The sequence below is a fragment of the Pipra filicauda genome, unplaced genomic scaffold, assembly GCF_003945595.2.
Source record: "Pipra filicauda isolate LSUMZ 115617 unplaced genomic scaffold, ASM394559v2 scaffold100_size2392355_pilon, whole genome shotgun sequence".
Lineage (NCBI taxonomy): Eukaryota > Metazoa > Chordata > Aves > Passeriformes > Pipridae > Pipra > Pipra filicauda.
The window spans coordinates 1,360,396-1,378,078 of record NW_024103441.1 but is presented as its reverse complement, the minus strand read 5'-3'; the positions used below and the strand labels follow the sequence as shown (position 1 = coordinate 1,378,078).

Here is a 17,683-nt window from a genome sequence, read left to right as displayed (position 1 = left end):
TCATACTTTCTGCAGATCATGGGTACTTGATTACCTTTCACTGCTCACTCTGCATAAACTCTTTTTCTGCACTGTGCTCAGATTTTGAAAATAAAAGACTCCATTTAGGTTAATAATTGGTGGTGTTTAATATTAAAGTCACTTACTGTGAGTGCAAACCTCCTGATGCAGTGAGAATCTCAGACCTGATCCCATCTGCTTTCAGCTGCATCTTAAGCATGGCCACGTTTGTGTTCACTGGCTGTGGAAGTACTTAATGTACAGTCCCAAATTCTGGCCCTTTCAGAAAGCTGGGCTGGAAAAGCTGTGCACAGGTAGGTTTCTGCTTTGCTCCCTGAATGGCAGCTCAGCAGCAGCTCCCAGATCTCCATTAACCAGTGCCTGGCTGGGCTCAGCGTGCAGCCAGCGCGTGGCTTCTGATCTGCACACTCAGTTATTTCCAAGGCAGGGTTTAAATACAAAGGCATTTCCCATTCTGTTTGCTTTCCCTGTTTTTATTAGCATTTCTGAAAGAGCTGGATGCAACGTTGTAATGAGTCAAGTGGAATTTTTGGGGTATATTGAAGAGCTGTTCCTTTTCCAGTAGGTCTGTGGAGCTGAACGGGTTCGCCGCACTCAGGGATCAGTACATCGGCACGCCGGTGTCCACGCACTACCAGTACCTCCCGCACCTTTTTAGCTACTCTGCTCACTCGGCCCTGGTGCCCCCCCAGACGCGCAGCCTGGACCCCCAGTCTCACAGTCTGATCAACCAGCTGGTGTCTGCCGAGGACCTGGAGCCACTGGGGACGCCCATGCTCATCGAGGACGGGTCAGTGTGTACCCGGCACGGCACCGGGGCTGTGTGTTCCTGCTGGGACGTGGGGCCACAGGTGCCCTGGGAGAAATTGCAGCTGCACAGTGCAGGCAGCAAACCAGACCCCATCCCATGGGTATCCTGTACCCTTGCCTGGTGCTGGAGCTGGGGTGCATGGACCTGGGATGGGGTTCCAGGCTATGTGGCCTGGCCAGGCTGGGTGCTGGTGAGTTGGGTGACCCCTGGGGTTGGGGGGGATCCCCTCATAGCCCCCAGTCGGGCAGGGTGGGTGCTCACCATCCTGGCTCCCATCACCAGGTGACACCCTGGGCACTGGCACATTGGCCACTTGAACACAAATTCCTGTGTGTTTGCCTTGTTTTCAAGTGCCTCATCAGGTGATGTCACTCAATGTTTTTAACGTTTTTTGCCTTCGTTTTAACTGTGCCTGCAGGTATAAAGTGACCCAGGCAGAGCTGTTTGCATTGTTGTGTCGTCTGGCGGATGAATTGCTTTTCAGGCAGATTGCTTGGATCAAGAAGCTGCCGTTCTTCTGCGAACTCTCCATCAAGGACTATACCTGCCTGCTCAGCTCTACGTGGCAGGAGCTGATCCTGCTCTCCTCCCTGACTGTTTACAGCAAGCAGATCTTTGGTGACCTGGCAGATGTCACCTCCAAGTACTCTCCCTCTGACGATGAGCTGCACAGGTGAGATGTCAGGCTGAGCCCACGGGTAAGGCAGTGAGATCTAGAGATGGAGGAGCCGTGGGAAGGACAGTGGTCAGGTGCTCTGTGACCATCTCTCTTGTCACTTCGCCTGCACCTGTTTTCCTTTTCTGATCTTTAGGGAACAGTTGTTCCAGGCTTAGAAAGCACACCATGGTTAGTCAGTGCTGGATCACACCTTCTTTCTGCAGGGAAAGGGCCATGGTGCAGCATGGTGCTCTTTGAATTTCCCTTAGCAATGCTGTTGTCCTCCAGCACAGCCCTACAAAGCACCTTTTTATGAGGAGAGTAAAACTAACCAACACTTTTGGTAACCCTGAGATACCTGAAAGAAAGTTTATTTAAAAACCCATTGGGCCAGTGGAAAGGCTGTTCACAAAGCTGGTTATCTGTATTATCAAAGTGTTCATTATTAATTGCTTTTTCGTTGTTTTGATTACATAAATTTAAAAATGTTGCAACTTAGCTCTCGTTTTTTCCATGGTACAGACTATCTGATGCTCTGGGGAACTTGCCTTTCATTTATCATTTTGGTCAGGGTGTTGTTTTTTTGGTTTGGATGTTTTGTTTTGTAGTCTCGGTGCCAGACACATTCTCCTTTTGGTAGTAGAGTCACAATCTCACAATATTCTGGCAGAATAGGTAGGATTTAGGGAAACTGCTGCCTACTCTCCCTTTAAACACCTGCCTCGTGTGCTCTGCCCTCGCTGGGCTCGGCGGTGCTGCCGGAGTCACCGGGGATCCGATGTCTGATGAGCAGGGATTTACAACACTGCTGTGCTCCTCAGCCATTGCGGTGCCTCACAGCTCTTTGAGATACCTTTGTGCTTCTGTTGTGACAACCAGAGGCACTGGTGGGCTGAGACCACAGTGGAGTGGAGAGCTGGCCCCAGGTGTCTCATTTCCTGGGGCAGGTTCCTCCACGCCGCTGTTCTGCCCGGCCATTCATCGTGCATCTGGTGCTGCTTCTGCAAGGAGCAGTGAGGGTCATAGAAAACCACAATGACACTTGGTCCTGCATTCAGCTGTCCTTTTGTTCCTGCTGTCCTGGTCAGAGCCTCACGAGGGAAGTGTTTCTTTCATTTTGGGTTTGTGATAAATACAAGTGAGGGCTAAGACAGCGAGACAAAGGAGGAATCCTCGCCCTGCAGAAACCGGCAATTCAGAGCTGGTCGCCTCAAAGGTCCTTCAGAGAAGATCTGTGCACATGGATGAAAATAGGTGTTCTTGGGAGAGGAATGCTTCTGCAATCTCTTCTGATTTAGCTTTTCAAGTATCATTAATTGTCATTAGTAACCTGGGAGAATGCACACCCAAAAAGCCATTTAGCGGGAAGTTGCATAGATGAGGGGCCTCGAGCTGTGTGGCTCTCTCACTCCTGTCTCCATGGTCCTCCAGCCATAGCTTCACTGTCTGCCAGCAGCAGTGGGATAGCTCCCTATCCAAAGCAGTCGTGAAAAAGCCAGTCCTTTCAGATTTGAGAGGGGCTCTTTCGGAGAGGTGTCCAATGCGTTCAGAGAGCCCCTGGTTCCTCCGACATTGATCCGTAATGACTGCAAAGCAAACTTCAGAGATGGTTGGAGAAATCTCTCTGAGCAGGGATAGTCTGGCACTTCAGGGTTAATTTCTGCTCTTAACAAAATGACAAGAGCAATGCTAATGCGTAGGTGACAAACAAAGGCATAGGATGAGCTCCCCAGCCCCTGTGTTTTAATCGCTTCTAACAACTGGCTAAATGTTCTGTTAGCCTGCTAGATCAAATGTTTTCTTTTATTGTGCTGTTTTTCTGAAGATGAATATGAAATGAATAGACTCCTGACCTCCCCCAGCACTCCTGATAGTGCTTCCCTTCCCTCTCCTCCCCAGCTGATCCCGATAACTCCCAGCCAGAAACTCGCCTGGTGTAAACTGCGAGGAAAAGTGTGGAGGAGTCAGTCCTCGAGAAGAAATAGGGCTGTGAAAAACAGAATAGCTTTGTTTGAAAGGGGGGAGGAAAGTATGTGCAGAAAGTAAGACAGTTCAACGGAAGGAATGAGAGAAGAGCTCTCCTGGATTTATGGAGTGATGAGTGGCTGGTAAAAATGTGCATGCTCTAAAAACAATTAAACCCAACAGACGACTGAGTGGTCTTTGTGCTCATTAACTTCTTGAGCTTTGCAATCTTGCACCTGCAAGATTTTTAATGTCAACTGGAGAGCAAGAAAACTTGTACAACTTTAGATTAGCCGACAAGGCTTTCATCACTTACAATATTACTTTCTTGAAGAAGTGACCTGGAGTTCAGACAGCTTGTTTTCACTTCGCAGAGGTTAAACTCCACCATGCATTTTACAAATAACTTTGAAGTAAACAAACACACATGCCAAAATAAGGTATTATTCAGTGAAAAAGGTTCTATTTCTGTTCTATTCAGAGATGGCTTGCTGGCTGTGCTCTTGTGCTTTGTGCTTCACAATGCCAGAGGACGCTGAAGCTTCCCGAAACACTTCTGTCCCACTTCTGAGCACTTTTTAATATGTGGTTTCTTTGAAGCCGGGGGTATTGCTGTGAGATGTGTTCCTGAGAGGCCGTTCTGGTCCTGAGCGGGTGTCGGATGGTCTGGAGGTACCTGCAGACACTGGCAGCCCTCCACACCCTCCTGCTCTGCTCCAGCCTGGTCCTTACCCTGTGGCTTAGTCATGGTGCACACGTGGGGTATTTACTCCTGAAGAGGCTTGTCACCCCCTTCAGCAGGAGGACCTGGTTCTGCAACCAGAAAATCTCCATCAGGCAATTTCCCAGGGGACTTTTGGGAGATTTGCATTCCCCGTGCATCAGTGTGCCCTGTCCTATCCACCACTGTCACTGGCTCTGCTGCAGATTCCTGGCTCCATCAAACCATCTCCACTGTCAAAGCAGGCTGGTGGTGAACTGAATCACCAAGAGATGTTTTTTTTGCTATAAATATCTGTATCAATCAAGTCTGTGGACTTCCCATCCCTAGTGTGACCATGCTGGATGGGGCTCTGAGTAACACAGTCTAGTAGAAGGTGTCCCTGCCTATGGCAGGGGGATGGAATGAGATGATCTTTGAGATCCCTTCCAACCCAAACCATTCAGTGATTCTATGACTCTAAGTTTGTAACTGAGACATTTTCCTCCTTACTTCTACTTTAATTTAATAATGCCAACAGACTTTGGGCAGTTTTGATGGCAAATTTTTTTAATTCTCTTGCAAGATGTTAAAATCTCTGAATACTTCAAAAAGCTTCTTGCCTTTACGGTACGGTCCACGTGCTGCATGTGCTGATGTGTGGTCTCTGTCCTGCAGATTCAGTGAAGAGGGGATGGAGGTGATGGAGCGCTTGATCTACCTCTTTCGCAAATTTAACCAGCTGAAGGTCAGCAACGAGGAGTATGCCTGTATGAAAGCCATCAACTTCCTCAATCAGGGTGAGTCTGCAGAGAGGGGCTCTGAAACAGTCTGAGCAGTCATTGCTTCCCTGATGGGAAATGGGAGGAAGGGTCCAGGAGCCAGGAAGAGGCTCAAACCCTGAACGCTCAGTGTGTCTGAGCCATCATGCTCACACATGGGATGCTTGGGTACCCACGTGGAGAAACCTGGAATGGGATGAAGTTTTTATTGCCTTTAAACATAGGCAGCAGACGTGTCATCTGAAAATATTACTGCTTTAGGTGACTGTTTAGTTAATTACCTAAATGATGCTTTAAAACCAGTTAATTTGCATGACTTTTTTTCTGAAGTAAATGATGACTACTTGCATAACAACCTTCTAAAGATTCACAGCTAGAAAATGTATTTGTTCATTTTTGTGCTTTAAAGGGCGAATTTGTAAAACCAGTACTCCCTTTTTTAGAGCTTTTCTGACTCTTTAAAACATTTACCTTGAGGATATCCTTAGATCACTTAGCTGGATTCCTGCATTTTAGGTTCAGTACCTAAATCTGACTCTTCACAGTGAAAGGTGATCAGGGATGAAGTATTTATGTGCAGGCCATGAATTCAGCCTAGGAAAGGGCTGTAAATCTGCTGATTAAGCAGCACACTAAAGCTGGTAGTCCTGGCTACTTCAAGACCCTGGGCATTTCAAAATCCATGCAGAGGCAAATGCTCAATAGATGGTGTTCGTCTGTAATTTTGGAAATAAATGTCCCCAAAGTATTTTGTACTGTGAAAGATAGTCGCAGTCTGTAAAACTGTGCTGCAGGCTCCCTCCTCCCCCACTCATTTCCAGCAGGAGATAGTGCTGACACTTCAATCTGTGCCGGGCTGAGGTTCCGGTTTGCTTCCCTGGGCAGTTTCCTGACACTGGATAATGCACTTCTCGAGCTGTCTCCATTGTTTTCCAAAATGTATTTTCATTAACTTCCTGTCTTCTTTTATTTTTAGTTGAAGTTTGCAATTTTTTAAGTGAAATACCTGAGACTTATTTTTAAAAGTCAGCTTTTGGGCAGCAGATGAATGCCTCTTCCGTCAGATGGTCCCACAGTTCCGAGCCTGCTCCGAGGGCCTGCAGCTCCCTCGCTGTGCAGGGTCCTCCCCAGGCCCCAGCAGGGTGCCCACACTGTTGGTCACGGTGCCAGTGGCCCTTCTTGCCCATCCGTTTGTCCTTTGTGTGTGTTGCCTGACATGGCCAAAGCTAAATTCAAAAATAAGAAGTTGACAAGTTTGTAAAGCTCTTGTGACATAATTCATAAGCAGATGAGGAGAGAGATGTGGTGATACCTTGAATTATAGAGCTGAGCACTGTCCTCAGCCAAGATGGTACAACTAAAACCAGCGTGTTCCTGCCTGAGGAGGTGTTACACTGATCTGCTGTGAGGACTGAACCCTGACACACGGCCACGTTGTGCCAGGCAGGCATTTCAGGTTGCTGGAGCTGTTATCTCTGAGAGCGTTTGTTGAGCTGCAGGTGAGCAGCTTAGGACATTAGCTGTTCTCTTCCCCCTTTGTGGAGGGAAATCCTGTATCCAGACATGCATGTAAAGATCCACGATGCAGGCATGGCAGGAGGGGAGTTGGGAATTTTAGTATTGGTGTAACTGGGTGCTGGAAGCCACTCTCTGAAGCAGTGACCCAGCTCAGAGTGACAGAAAGCAGTCTGTCCTGAGGAAGAGGCAGTAAGTGCGAGGCTGCTGCTCTTCTGGGGTATTTTTGTCATGTTTTCATTGCTGTATTGTGTTCCCTTCCAGACATCAGGGGGCTGACCAATGCATCCCAACTGGAGCAGCTGAATAAGCGGTACTGGTACGTTTGCCAGGACTTCACGGAGTACAAATACCCACACCAGCCAAACCGCTTCCCGGATTTAATGATGTGTTTGCCAGAGATACGATATATTGCAGGTAACTTCCTGAGCTCTTCTCCCACCAGGATCATGTGCAAGTTATGAAATGTGCTTTTAAAAGAAAATTAATTTATAACGGTGAAATTCTTGTTGACTTTGGTGGAGGATGTTTGTGTAGGACCTTTTGCTGTCAGAGCTTCTCGCCCACCTTTAAGGCATTGGCTCAAGCTCACCCAGCCAGAGCAGCAACTGGCAAGGTGTCCTGGTGATGATGGTGGGCACAGGGTTCCTTCCTGCTCCAGAAGATATGCCTGGCTCTGACCTGACACCCTTTAAGTACTTTGGTCAGGTTCTCCTTTTCTTTCTTTCAATCCCAACTCAGAGGCATTTTGTCTCAAATGGGTGTAATCCTGGTTTGAGTAGTTATCTCATAAGAACTAGAGAGATCCCTGAAATGCTGCTGAATTAAGGAGAAGGGGATCAGAGCAGTGGGCAGACCTGCAGTGTAACCCCCCAGCTCATTTGGACCTCAGAAATCTGCAGGTGAATCCTCAACTGCAGTCGTCACTAATTAGGTCTCCAAGGTCTGGTGTTACTAAAACTGTTTGTTCCTGAATGTTATGGCAAAGGAGGGATACTTGCCTCCCCGTGTCAAGGCTCCATATGCTTTATCCTACTCCGTCATAACGAACTAGATAATAATCTCAGAGTAGCTCTCGTAATTTACTCATGGAGACCAACAAGGGGGTTTGAGGAGAGATGGGATTTAGTCCTTCCCACTTTCTATAAATACTGCTCCATTGTGGACAAATCATTTTGATCTGACTTTGCCCATTTATTTTGCTTTCTATTCAGTAAATAATAAATCACATTGTGTCCAAATGAATATCAAATGTCTAATGTAGCTGTAGGATGATTAACTGTTTCTCTGAAAGGTTCAAGGTAAAACCATCTCCAGCACTGCTGGCTTAGGTGTCTCTGAAATCTGATTCAGGAGTGGCTGCTAATTCTGGTTTCTTTCTTACCAGGAAAAATGGTGAATGTCCCCCTGGAGCAGCTGCCTCTCCTTTTTAAGGCTGTTCTACATTCCTGCAAGACGAGTGTGAGCAAAGAGTGAGCCCAGCTGGCCCCGGCCGGTGCCTTACGCTGTGAGCTGGCTCACCCTGGGAGAGGGGCAAACGCCATCCAGGCAGGAGATGGGGCAGGGGTGTCCCTGCCCTTGTAGCAAGAGTCTTTTTTGTTTGTTTTTGTTTTTTTACTCTTTTTCCTATATATTTATTTCACGACAGAGTTGAATGTATGATCTTCAACACGATGCACATGGTTCTGTAGGAATGCAGCAGATGCATTCTCCAGCGGTTTACAGAATGTGAAGATGTTTAATGTTACAGTGTTTGTTAGGGTTAGTTCTTTTGTATTTGAGGCTGGGGACCGAGATGACTAAGACTACCTCAAGGAGAAGATGCTGTTCATGCACTGCTCTTTCCATGTTTTTTATCCAGAAGCATTTGTCGTAGAGAGCAAACGGCCTCACCGCATCGACAGAGCTGTTAGTATCCCAAAGGGACGACTTTGGAGAAGTGGGTAATAGAGAAGTGCCAAGCTTTTTTCTTTAAATTTAATTTTAAAAAGGCAGGGAGCGGAGAAGAAGGAGAAGTCTGTCTGTGCAGTTGGTTTCTTTTCCCCTGGCAGTTTCCAGACGCAGGTTTCCCAGTGGGATGGCAGTGTCTGGAACTGTGAGGGGCTTGCTGCCCCTGTCCCCCTCTGGGGAGCTGTGGGCAGGGGTCTGCCCCAGCCCCTCCTGGCCAGCTGCCCTCTCACTATTCCCACAATATGTTCCAATTCCACTGAAATTTTGTTCCTGCAGTTCGTAGCAGGCTCCTGGCATTACACAGAGGTGCTCTTGTTGCTAGAGAACTGCAAGTACTTTCTCTTCACTTCCTTAACATCCATTTTAGATTCACAAAAGCAGGAAAAACCTACTTAGAGAAGAGTCAGGATTGCCCTCCTTATTGTGTTCATCTGAGGTGGTACCTGACTCTTGAGGCTTCTGCAGTGCAGCAGTCCCCATTTCTGGGAGCAGTTCATGTACCCTGTGCTTAAATGTGACCTGTGTAATGGGGTGAGGGACTCCAGTGTCGTCTGGCATGGCTTTCTCTGCTGGACTCAGGGAATGTGTGTTCCATAGTTTCATCCTGCCAGAACTGTTCTGCTGCTTGTGGAATCTCAGGAAAAACAACATTACTGCAGTCCTTGGTGACCCGCTCTGTCCTAGATATTGCAAGGCTTGGATTTTCTATCTCGCAAGCTCCCCCCCCTCCAGATGGAGAACTGGTTTGATGGCAACTGATTAGTTGATGGAGTGATTGCTGAGTGCTGGTGTTCAGCTTAACTTGGGCATTCTCATGAGTGATCTCATGGCTTCCTGCTCGTGGTGGGGAGGTTGGATGAGATGCTCTTGTTCTCATCTCCTGCAGTAGAAATTAATGTTCAAAGACTCAGTCACTCTCCTAGACAGTCCTGGCTAGATTTCCCTCCCTGTCTCCTTAGATGTAGATCTGACATTCGTGTAGCAAGATGGTTCATCAACAATTGTTTGAATACTGATTTAAAAATATCTGGGGAAACAGCTTTTGACCCTTCAGGCCGGAGGGACGAGTCGCTCCCTTTTCGCGTTGCCCCGCTGACAGCGTGGCACAGGGCGAGCACAGCCCGGGGGGCTGCGGCTACCGTGGATGAATGTGGTGGTGAACAGGAGAGAAATCCCACTCACCAAAGTCGTCTTCCCCTCCCTCCCTCCCCCTGGCCCAGCGGGTACTCCCTGGGTTGCAGCCCTTGGCACACGGTGACCCGCTGGCTTGGCACGTCCTGGTCAGGCGGTGCCGGTGCCGGTGACCGCGCTCACCCCGCGCCAGGGCCCCGCTGCTGGCTGGGCACCCCGCTTGGGCATCTTCCAGCTCGACGGTTTCCCTTTTCTAAAAGTCCATAGCTGCTCATTTTTCATTATTTAAACAGGATGTTACGGGTAACAGCTGCTGGGCCCAGCAGCAGCTCAGCTTGATGGAGCTTCACACCCAAAGGTGGTTCCGTAAATCTCATTTACTTTGACAGTACAATGAGACACACGTGTATTCTCAGGAAAGCCTTCTGCATACAGCCTATACCTCACGTGTACAGGGGAAGATTGTAGTGTACCTGTTTGTAAGTTAGAAAGTATTTCTCAGCTTTTAATTTCTGAATAGCTTGATATGATCTTTTTATTACGGGTTATTTCTGGCTTGTTGTTTTATACACTCAAGGAATTGTTAAAATTGCATAGGAGTAATTTTATTCTACAGTTACTGAATTATTATTATCTGTTGATGAATAAGTGTTTTAATTAGTGTACATAAAAACAGTCATCTTATTGCCAGCTATCCAACAAAATAATCTATTGGGTAATCTGTGGTTTTCCAAAATAGCCTCCCAAGACTAATGCTGTACCAACAACAACCAAAAACCTAAATTCAGTTATGATGATGAACGGACGTGAATGTTCTACTTTCTGTTGTAGAAAACAAATTTTCCAAAGGTTGATTGGCAGCAGTATCCGTTCCCAAGTACTCATTTGCTGTAGGGAGTAGAAAATCCTTCCTGAACTGACAGGTAAGGAAGCAGCAAACAGAACAGAATCACTGGACAGTCATTCCTGATATCTTCTGCACCAAGTCCTCTAACGACTTGTATTTTTTAAACAGGGTAAAGTGAATGTGTTGCATTGCAAACTCAGGTATTATGAGAAGGTAGGAGTGTAGCTAGAGATGTAGAGACATTAGGTCAGTCGCTAGATGTATTTGTGAATTTGGTTTGAAGGACACCCTGGAAAGGTTGGAATTTTTGTTCCATTCTTCACGTAACATTCGGTTTACAGGGACTCATATTTTATTTGTGCTTAATGCTAGTAGGGGGAAGTTCATTATCTTAGGTATCTATCTGCTCTTGCTTATCTGACCTTCTGTCATAGAGGAATCAATCAACAATAATAGTCTTTGGTAGAATTTTCTGCCATGACAAGTCAATTTTTATCCCCGATTTGAAAGATAAATTGGCTGGCTGACCCCCTCCTCTCCTTCGAAGCGTCTGTGCAGATGGAAAGCTGAAGAGTTACTTTTAATCCGAGCAGAGATTTGGGACATAAATCTGAAGCTCTCGGGCTCACGTTCTCGGAGGGTTGGTGCTGAGGGGTCCTCGCTGCTGTTGTGCAGTTTGAAGGTGTCCCCATGCCAGGAGTGGAGCAGGACCTGCTGCCACTGGCTGATGGGGGGAGTGTGAGACCCCGGGGCCTCAACAACAGCTTTTGGAAGGTGCCTGAGTTTTCTTCCACTTGAGCTCAGACTCCTGCTGGGTAGCGAGTCCTTGTCCTCAACATGTCCAGCCCTGCAGGGGGGCAGGGGATGAGGGGCAGCCAGGATGCTTGGAGGTGCTGGGTACCCCAAAACTGCTGGGCTCTGGGCACGGCAGAACTGCTGCGGTAGGAGCTCACTCTCCTCTGCTTTGCACGTGCATCAGATACTGTTCAGTTGTGAATTGTGCCAGTGGCCTCCATCTTTCTCCTCTCGTGCCCACCACGCTCTGCAGAGGCACCGTGTGCTTTGGGTCATCAGGGAGCAATCTGGACTCCTCTGTAACTCTTAAATCTGGAGCTTTAATTCTTAAACCTTTTGCCATCTCCCGTCGCACACAGAGCATGGGGGGAACGCGGCGCTCCCGGGGTGAGCCATGGTCAGTGGGATCACCAGCCAGTGCAGGTGAGCTGCTGCCCCAGTAACACCCGTGTTCCCAGTGCTGGGGTGTTGCTTTGAGAGCGAGGGGTCCCAGTGGTGTGAACAGGGCTCCTGGACTGCTCTTGCTTGCCAAGGGAGGCCTGGGTGGCCGTGTCACCACCCTGCAAAGGCTCAAGTGCCACTCGCTGCTGTCCCTCCTGTGCCACACGTGGCAGGATCTGCCCTGGCTCTTCAGGTTTCTGCACAGACCCACAGCCACCTCAGGTTAAGCAGTTTAAGTCTTGTCCTTCAAACCAACTTTTTTTAAAAAAACTTGAATTCTTTTACCTTTACTACATTTTTTTAAAAGTTAAAAAAGGAAAAAAAAAAGATTCTCCTGTGAATGTGCTATTTCCCACTCGTTCTTTCTTCCTTCTTGGTTTTGATTTGAAGCTATGAAGCTCGGTGTCTGTGAAAATGTTGTTATTTCTCAGGATAATAAGCGGCAATCATCCCTGCCACGTGAAAGGCAGGAGAAATGGGGAAACTTGGGGAACTAGTTTAAGTATGAAACTAATTTTTAAGTTGTAGATGATGTGTAAATGGAGGGAAATGCATAGCTGTCAGTGTCAAGCTGTGGCGTTTCTCTGGGTTCACGGTGTGTTGTTTCAATACACAGAAGCTCAGGGATAAGTATTTAAAATGTGACTCAGAGAAACCCTAGTTTTGATGTTGCAACAGTTGCTTCTTTCGTGACTTGTCTGAGAGCTGACCAAAGCCCCATATGGAGATTTTGGAGGAAAAGCTTTGGGTTTGGCTGTGGGAAGTTTGCCTGCTGAAGGCTCAGGTGTGGTCCTATGGGCAAGCACCCCAAAGGTGTGTGGTGCTGCCAGCACATCAGCTCCTGGGTCTGGGGGAGGTTTGTCTCTATTTCTGCATTACCTCATCCTTCTGCCTTTGGTGTTAAAATGTGTTTTGAGTGCTTGTGGAAAAGGGGAAACAGGAATTTCTCATTGTGTCCCTGGCAGCCAGTCCCAGGGCTCTGTACTCTGTTTGTTGCTTATGAATTACAGCATCTTAATTTTCCTCAGTACAACTTTCTCACCATGGTCAGAAGGTTGTAGTCAAAGTCAGACTGTTTGAGAATGGACACTTGTAGCAGCTCTAATCCACCAGTACCTAATGACCTGTCCAGCCATGGGCAGGGCCAGCACTGAGCCAAAGGCATTGAAAGTTTGCAGGGCTGAAACTCCCCTCCCAACACCCTCAGCCAGGATCTGCAAATTGGAGCTTAAACGGGCCCACAGAAAGCAGGGGAGGCCAATCTAGGCAGTGTCTTCCCCTTGGAAAAAAACTTAAAGATTATAAATAGCTCCTGTAAGCTGCCTCTGACAAGTCCATGAAAGAAGCAACATGGTTCAGTGGAAGAAAAGCCTCCAAGGGCAAAAAGAAACAGAAATTGAAACCAGATGACGATCAACCTTAACAAAGCCTTTTGTGATTCATTGTTTTCTTTCAATTTATAAAATGTCTTGTAATAGTTGATAACATTATTGACTCAATTTCCATAACTAAACTACCTTGTGTGACATCCTGTTTATCATCGCAAAGGGATTGTGTGAAAAACTAAACACTGTCAGTGTCTGTTGCCAGCGAGGAACAGGGGCTGTGATGGCTGAAATTGTGACTCCCTCCTTGTGGGTGTCCCTCCTGGGGAGGTCGTGGCTCATGTTAGTTTGGTTTTTGTTGGTGCCCATCAAGCCACGGGCCTGGTTCCAGCTCAGTCCTGGTGCAGAGGGTGTGTTGGTGTCCTGGGCCCCACAGCTCCTTGCGTGTCCGTCCTGGGCAGCCTGGGGAGGCAGCGGGTCCGGTGTGCTGTGTGTGCTTGTGTCGCCCCCTCGCTGGCTTGTGGGATGATTCCAGGAGGGTTGGTCCCGGTTGTCAGGTCCTTCTGCTGATGTCCCAAGTGATGGTTTCTCCCATTCATTTTTCCCACAATCCCTTGTGTAAATCAGGGAAGCAGGATGTTGCCTCGGCATGACACACGGTGAACACTGGCACACTCGGAGCCGGGGCTGGGGCAGGACAGCGTGTCCAGCTGGTGCCGCCCTGGCCCCACGGCCCGAGGAGGAGCGGGCCCCGTGCTGTGCCCAGGAGCTGCCCCTCGTCACTGCTATGACCAAATGAATGTCTGTGCCGGCGTGTCCGGGCGCGCCGTGGCACCGTCCACGCCAGCCCGACCTGCCCCTGCTCCGCTGCTCTGCTCTGGGACTTGACTACCTGTGGAAATGTGACCAATAAGTGTTGAATGCATGTTTAGCGAGTGTTTAGCTGTATGAACTAATAAATGTGAATTGTTCTGCAGCGCTGGCGTCTGCTGGTCCCTTGCATATTCCCCCTTTGGCAACGGCTCTCTCTTGGGGTAGGGGCACCCTCAGGGTGTGGGAGCCCAGCGCTGGTCTGGGTGGCAGCCACGGCACTGCCCTGCCTGCTGCTGCCCTGGAATCATCTGCAGATCTGGGGAAGGCCTCGGTGCTGTTGATGCAGCTGGGACTGGCATGAGGGCACAAGCCCTGCCCAGAGCAGCTGCAACATGGACTGGCAGTGGCCTCTGCTGAGAGCAGGGTTGTCTGGGGGGACCCTGTGCCTTGGGGGTGACAGGAGCGGAGACAGTGCAAAGGGTGACGGTTCGCAGTCTCCGGGCCCTGCCAAACAATGAGTGTGTGGTGGTCCCGTCTCCTGGCTGGGTTCCAGGAGGAGAAGGCAGGAGGATGGGTTTTCTCCGTTCAGTCACTGCACACGTGGCACAGCCACAGCACTGCTGTCACCAGGAGGTTCCAAACTGGGGGATGGCCAGAACATGCAGAGGGTCACTGTCACCACGGGGTGCAGCAGGAGGAGGGTTTGCACCAGCAGCAGGAGGAGGAGTAATCCAAAGAAGCAAATGCACCAGAGATGCTTGGCCAGCGCCCTCCGGAGAGAGGAACTGCAGGAATCATTTAGCAATCCCTGGTGTTGCTGAGGGGGGTGTGTTAAAAGCCTGAGCAGCACTTTCCACATTCACACTCCTGTGCCTGGGAGCACACTCAGGAGTTGTGCTGCTGCAAAGGCAGCTCCAAGTGAGCAGCCGGCCCCGCTCCCCCGGTCCTGCCACGAGCCTCTGCCCCGCTCCTCTGCCGAGCGCTCTCAAGGCTCCTGCCCTCTCATTGTGTTCGTTTTCCTTGCTGACAGCATTCCTCGGCGGAGCAGCTCCAGCGGCTTTGACACGGTGCCACCCGGGATTTATCCCCTGTGGGGGGGCCCTGAAGGTCGGCAGTAGAGGGGCTCCCTGGGAGGTGGCAGAGGATGCTCCATGCACGTGGGGTGATGGGTTTGTCCTCACTTTCAAACCAAGCTGGAGCTGCGCAGAGGTGACAAGGCGGCTTTTCCCCTCACTCTGGCATGAGGGGCTGCCTGGAAAGGAGGGCTGGAGTGGGAAAAGTACCAGCACATTTTAATTTTCAGCTCAACCCCTACTGACCACTGTATTTTGATTAGAGCTCTGCTTCCTTTTCATCTCGGTGCTCCAGCGGGTGACAACTGCCACAGCCTCGTGCACGCGGCGCAATAGTTTATCACCGAAGGCCAGCGGCTCTATGAATTCAGAGCCAGCGCGGAACAAATCACACTGTCGCTAACGTCAAACTTGTTAACCTGATCTTTGGTGGATCACTAGTGTCAACATTGCACGGGACATACATTATCGGGCCCAAGGACTTTGGGAGATGTGTTTGTCAGGCTGCTCTGTCACAGTCCCACTCTTGACCTTCGCAAAGTAACTTTCAAGGGTAAGTTGCTTTCCTCTTGACAAGAGTGGCTGTTCCCAGGAGTGTCACCCCATGGGTACTAGCTGGGACAGGGCTGTGGGGTCAGCTGGGTCACCTCCCTGCAGTGTTGGGGTCAGCCCAGCAATGGTGAAGGATCTGCTGGGCTGGTCCTGTGAGGCCCCTTCCAGGGTTGGGGAAGGTTTTCCATTGATGTCCATCCCTGCCCGTATCTAATCCATGAGCTTCCCTCCATCTTGTCACCAACTGTTCCCACATCTCATCTCTTGCCTGGTCACTGTCCTTTTGGAGTTTAGACCTGAAAACCAGACTGCTGAGTGCAGCAGACTGGTGGGTCGCCATTGGCTGGACCATCACAAGTCTCTCACATCTCGGTTTGCCAAGTGCAGGTGCTTCTGACGGGGTTGGTCACCGCTGCAGAGGTCAGATGAAGGACGTCACCACAGCTAGGCTGGTAACAGCATGGAGAGGAGGTGTGTGCTCCCGGTAAGCTCCTGCACAAGCTCTAGGGGGCAGTTGGGTTTTGTGGTACCTTTGCTGGGGTGGTGGATCCCCTCCCTGCAGCCCCCACAAGGCGGAGGGGAATGGTGCCACAGGAGGGCCTGGGCACCCTGTGTGGGTCTGGGTGCTGAGGGGTCTGCAGGTTAGGACTGTGCTGGAGAGGATGTGGCTCATGGCTGGAGGGACCCCGAGGCAAGTGCTGGATCTGTGCTCCACATTGCTGTCCTTGTGGGCTGACCCTGCTAATCAGCTGTGAAAGAGAGAGAAAGCTGGAAAGAAATCTTTCTCTCTGCTAACCTCATCACAATAAAGATTCCTATAAAGAGCTCTTATCCTTGAAGAAAATGAGGCACATAAGCAGGAATAGTAAACAAAAGGCTGTCATTTTGACCCAGGAGTGCTTCATGTTGTTGGCAACTGCCAAGAGGAAACATAAAGAGAGGCTGCATCCAAGTCCCAATTATGCAGAACTATGTGACTGATATGTCAATGAGTCCCCTCGGGAGGAGACCACCAGCGCTTCCCAGCGCTGCCCGCGCAGCATCTGCACCCGCCGCCACGTGCCGGGCCGCCCGCGCCCCGCGCCAGGTGTGTGGCACCGCAGGAATGCGGGGACAAGGTAATGTCATCGGGAGCGCTATCGCCGCGTCCTCACCGCACGCGAATTATCGGCACGGCCCCGGAGTCAGGGACTGCGGGCAGGCAGCGGGGTTTGGCAAACAGTAGTGCTGGCCACACCTGCTGCAGGCACGCTCCGGGAACGTGGCGCAGGCAGGAGGGCTGCCCTGCGCCGATAAACTGAGTGGATGGAGATAAAATCCGAGCAGGAGATATGCTTTGCTGAGCATCAAGGCTACGCACCAGCAAGGAGCCAAAGCATGCCGTGGCCCGCAGCGGGTGGTGTGGATCCACAGCTCCAGCTGTGCCGGGGCCATGCTGGGAGGACGTGGAGCAGCGAAGTCACCAAACCAACAGCCAGGGCTTTGGTGACAGATGTGCCGGTGCTTGGGCCTGTCGGTGGCACAAGACAGAGGCTGTGCTGCTCCCTTGGATGTGACAACACTGTGACAGGGCAGCAACTTTGAGGCCTATCCCCAGCCCTGAACTTCCCCTCCCCAACATATCCTGTGTGGCTGGAAGCCACAAGCCACCTCGTCCGTCCCTCCTGGGTGCTATGACCCCCAAAATGTCACCCATCTGCACCTCCTCCCTGTCCCCAGGGACCCCTGAGGCTGCCCGGAGGTGGCTCTACCCAGTGCCTGTGTGGCCGCTGCAGCTCAGCCTTCTAGACCCACCCTCCTGCCACCAGCCGGGACCCGCCGGGCTGCACCGCGGCCCGTGTGCTGGCCCTGACCGTGGCCATACTGCAGGAGCTGGGCCACAGCCTTGGCCAGGGCCAGCGCAGAGGAAAGTGCCCAAGGCCGGCAGGGACGTATTTACCCCCGAAAGCACCTTGCTGCAAAAATAGCAAGTGGCCGGTGTGAGGCCGGGGCTTCCCGGGGGAACAATGCCTGGCAGGAGGAAGCGGCTGCGGCCGCCCCACAGCCCCGTCCCGCCTCGCAGGCCGCTGAGCCGTGAGCCGCTGCGTGCCGGCCCGGCAGGGACCTTGAACCTGCCACAGATTTATTTTCTCTGACATTGGCATCGCGTCGGAACATCTGGCATGTGGCTGATAATTGCTGGGGATCAGGGCGGAAGCCGCTCCGGGCCTGGCGCTTCTTCCAGAGCTCTGTTTTCATTAGTTTTTCTCCTCTCTTCAGCTGCAATGCAAGGAAAAAACAAGCAGGGCTGCGCAGCCCATGCTC

General features: G+C 50.4%; 1 protein-coding gene across 6 annotated transcripts in view; it reads left to right on the top strand.

Annotated features, from left to right (window-relative positions):
- Nucleotides 1-8,199, top strand: part of NR6A1 (nuclear receptor subfamily 6 group A member 1) — a 59,076-nt gene extending 50,877 nt beyond the window's left edge. For 5 of the 6 annotated variants that reach the window (XM_027741286.2, XM_027741283.2, XM_039382778.1 and 2 more), the window contains exons 5-9: nt 584-811; nt 1,251-1,505; nt 4,834-4,955; nt 6,717-6,869; nt 7,840-8,199. In XM_027741286.2, the coding sequence (XP_027597087.2) occupies nt 584-811; nt 1,251-1,505; nt 4,834-4,955; nt 6,717-6,869; nt 7,840-7,928 (847 nt within the window). In that variant the 3' untranslated portion in view covers nt 7,929-8,199. The remainder of the gene's footprint in view (nt 1-583; nt 812-1,250; nt 1,506-4,833; nt 4,956-6,716; nt 6,870-7,839) is intronic. The other variant, XM_027741284.2, reaches the window with a different exon arrangement.
- The last annotated feature ends 9,484 nt before the right edge of the window (nt 8,200-17,683 follow it).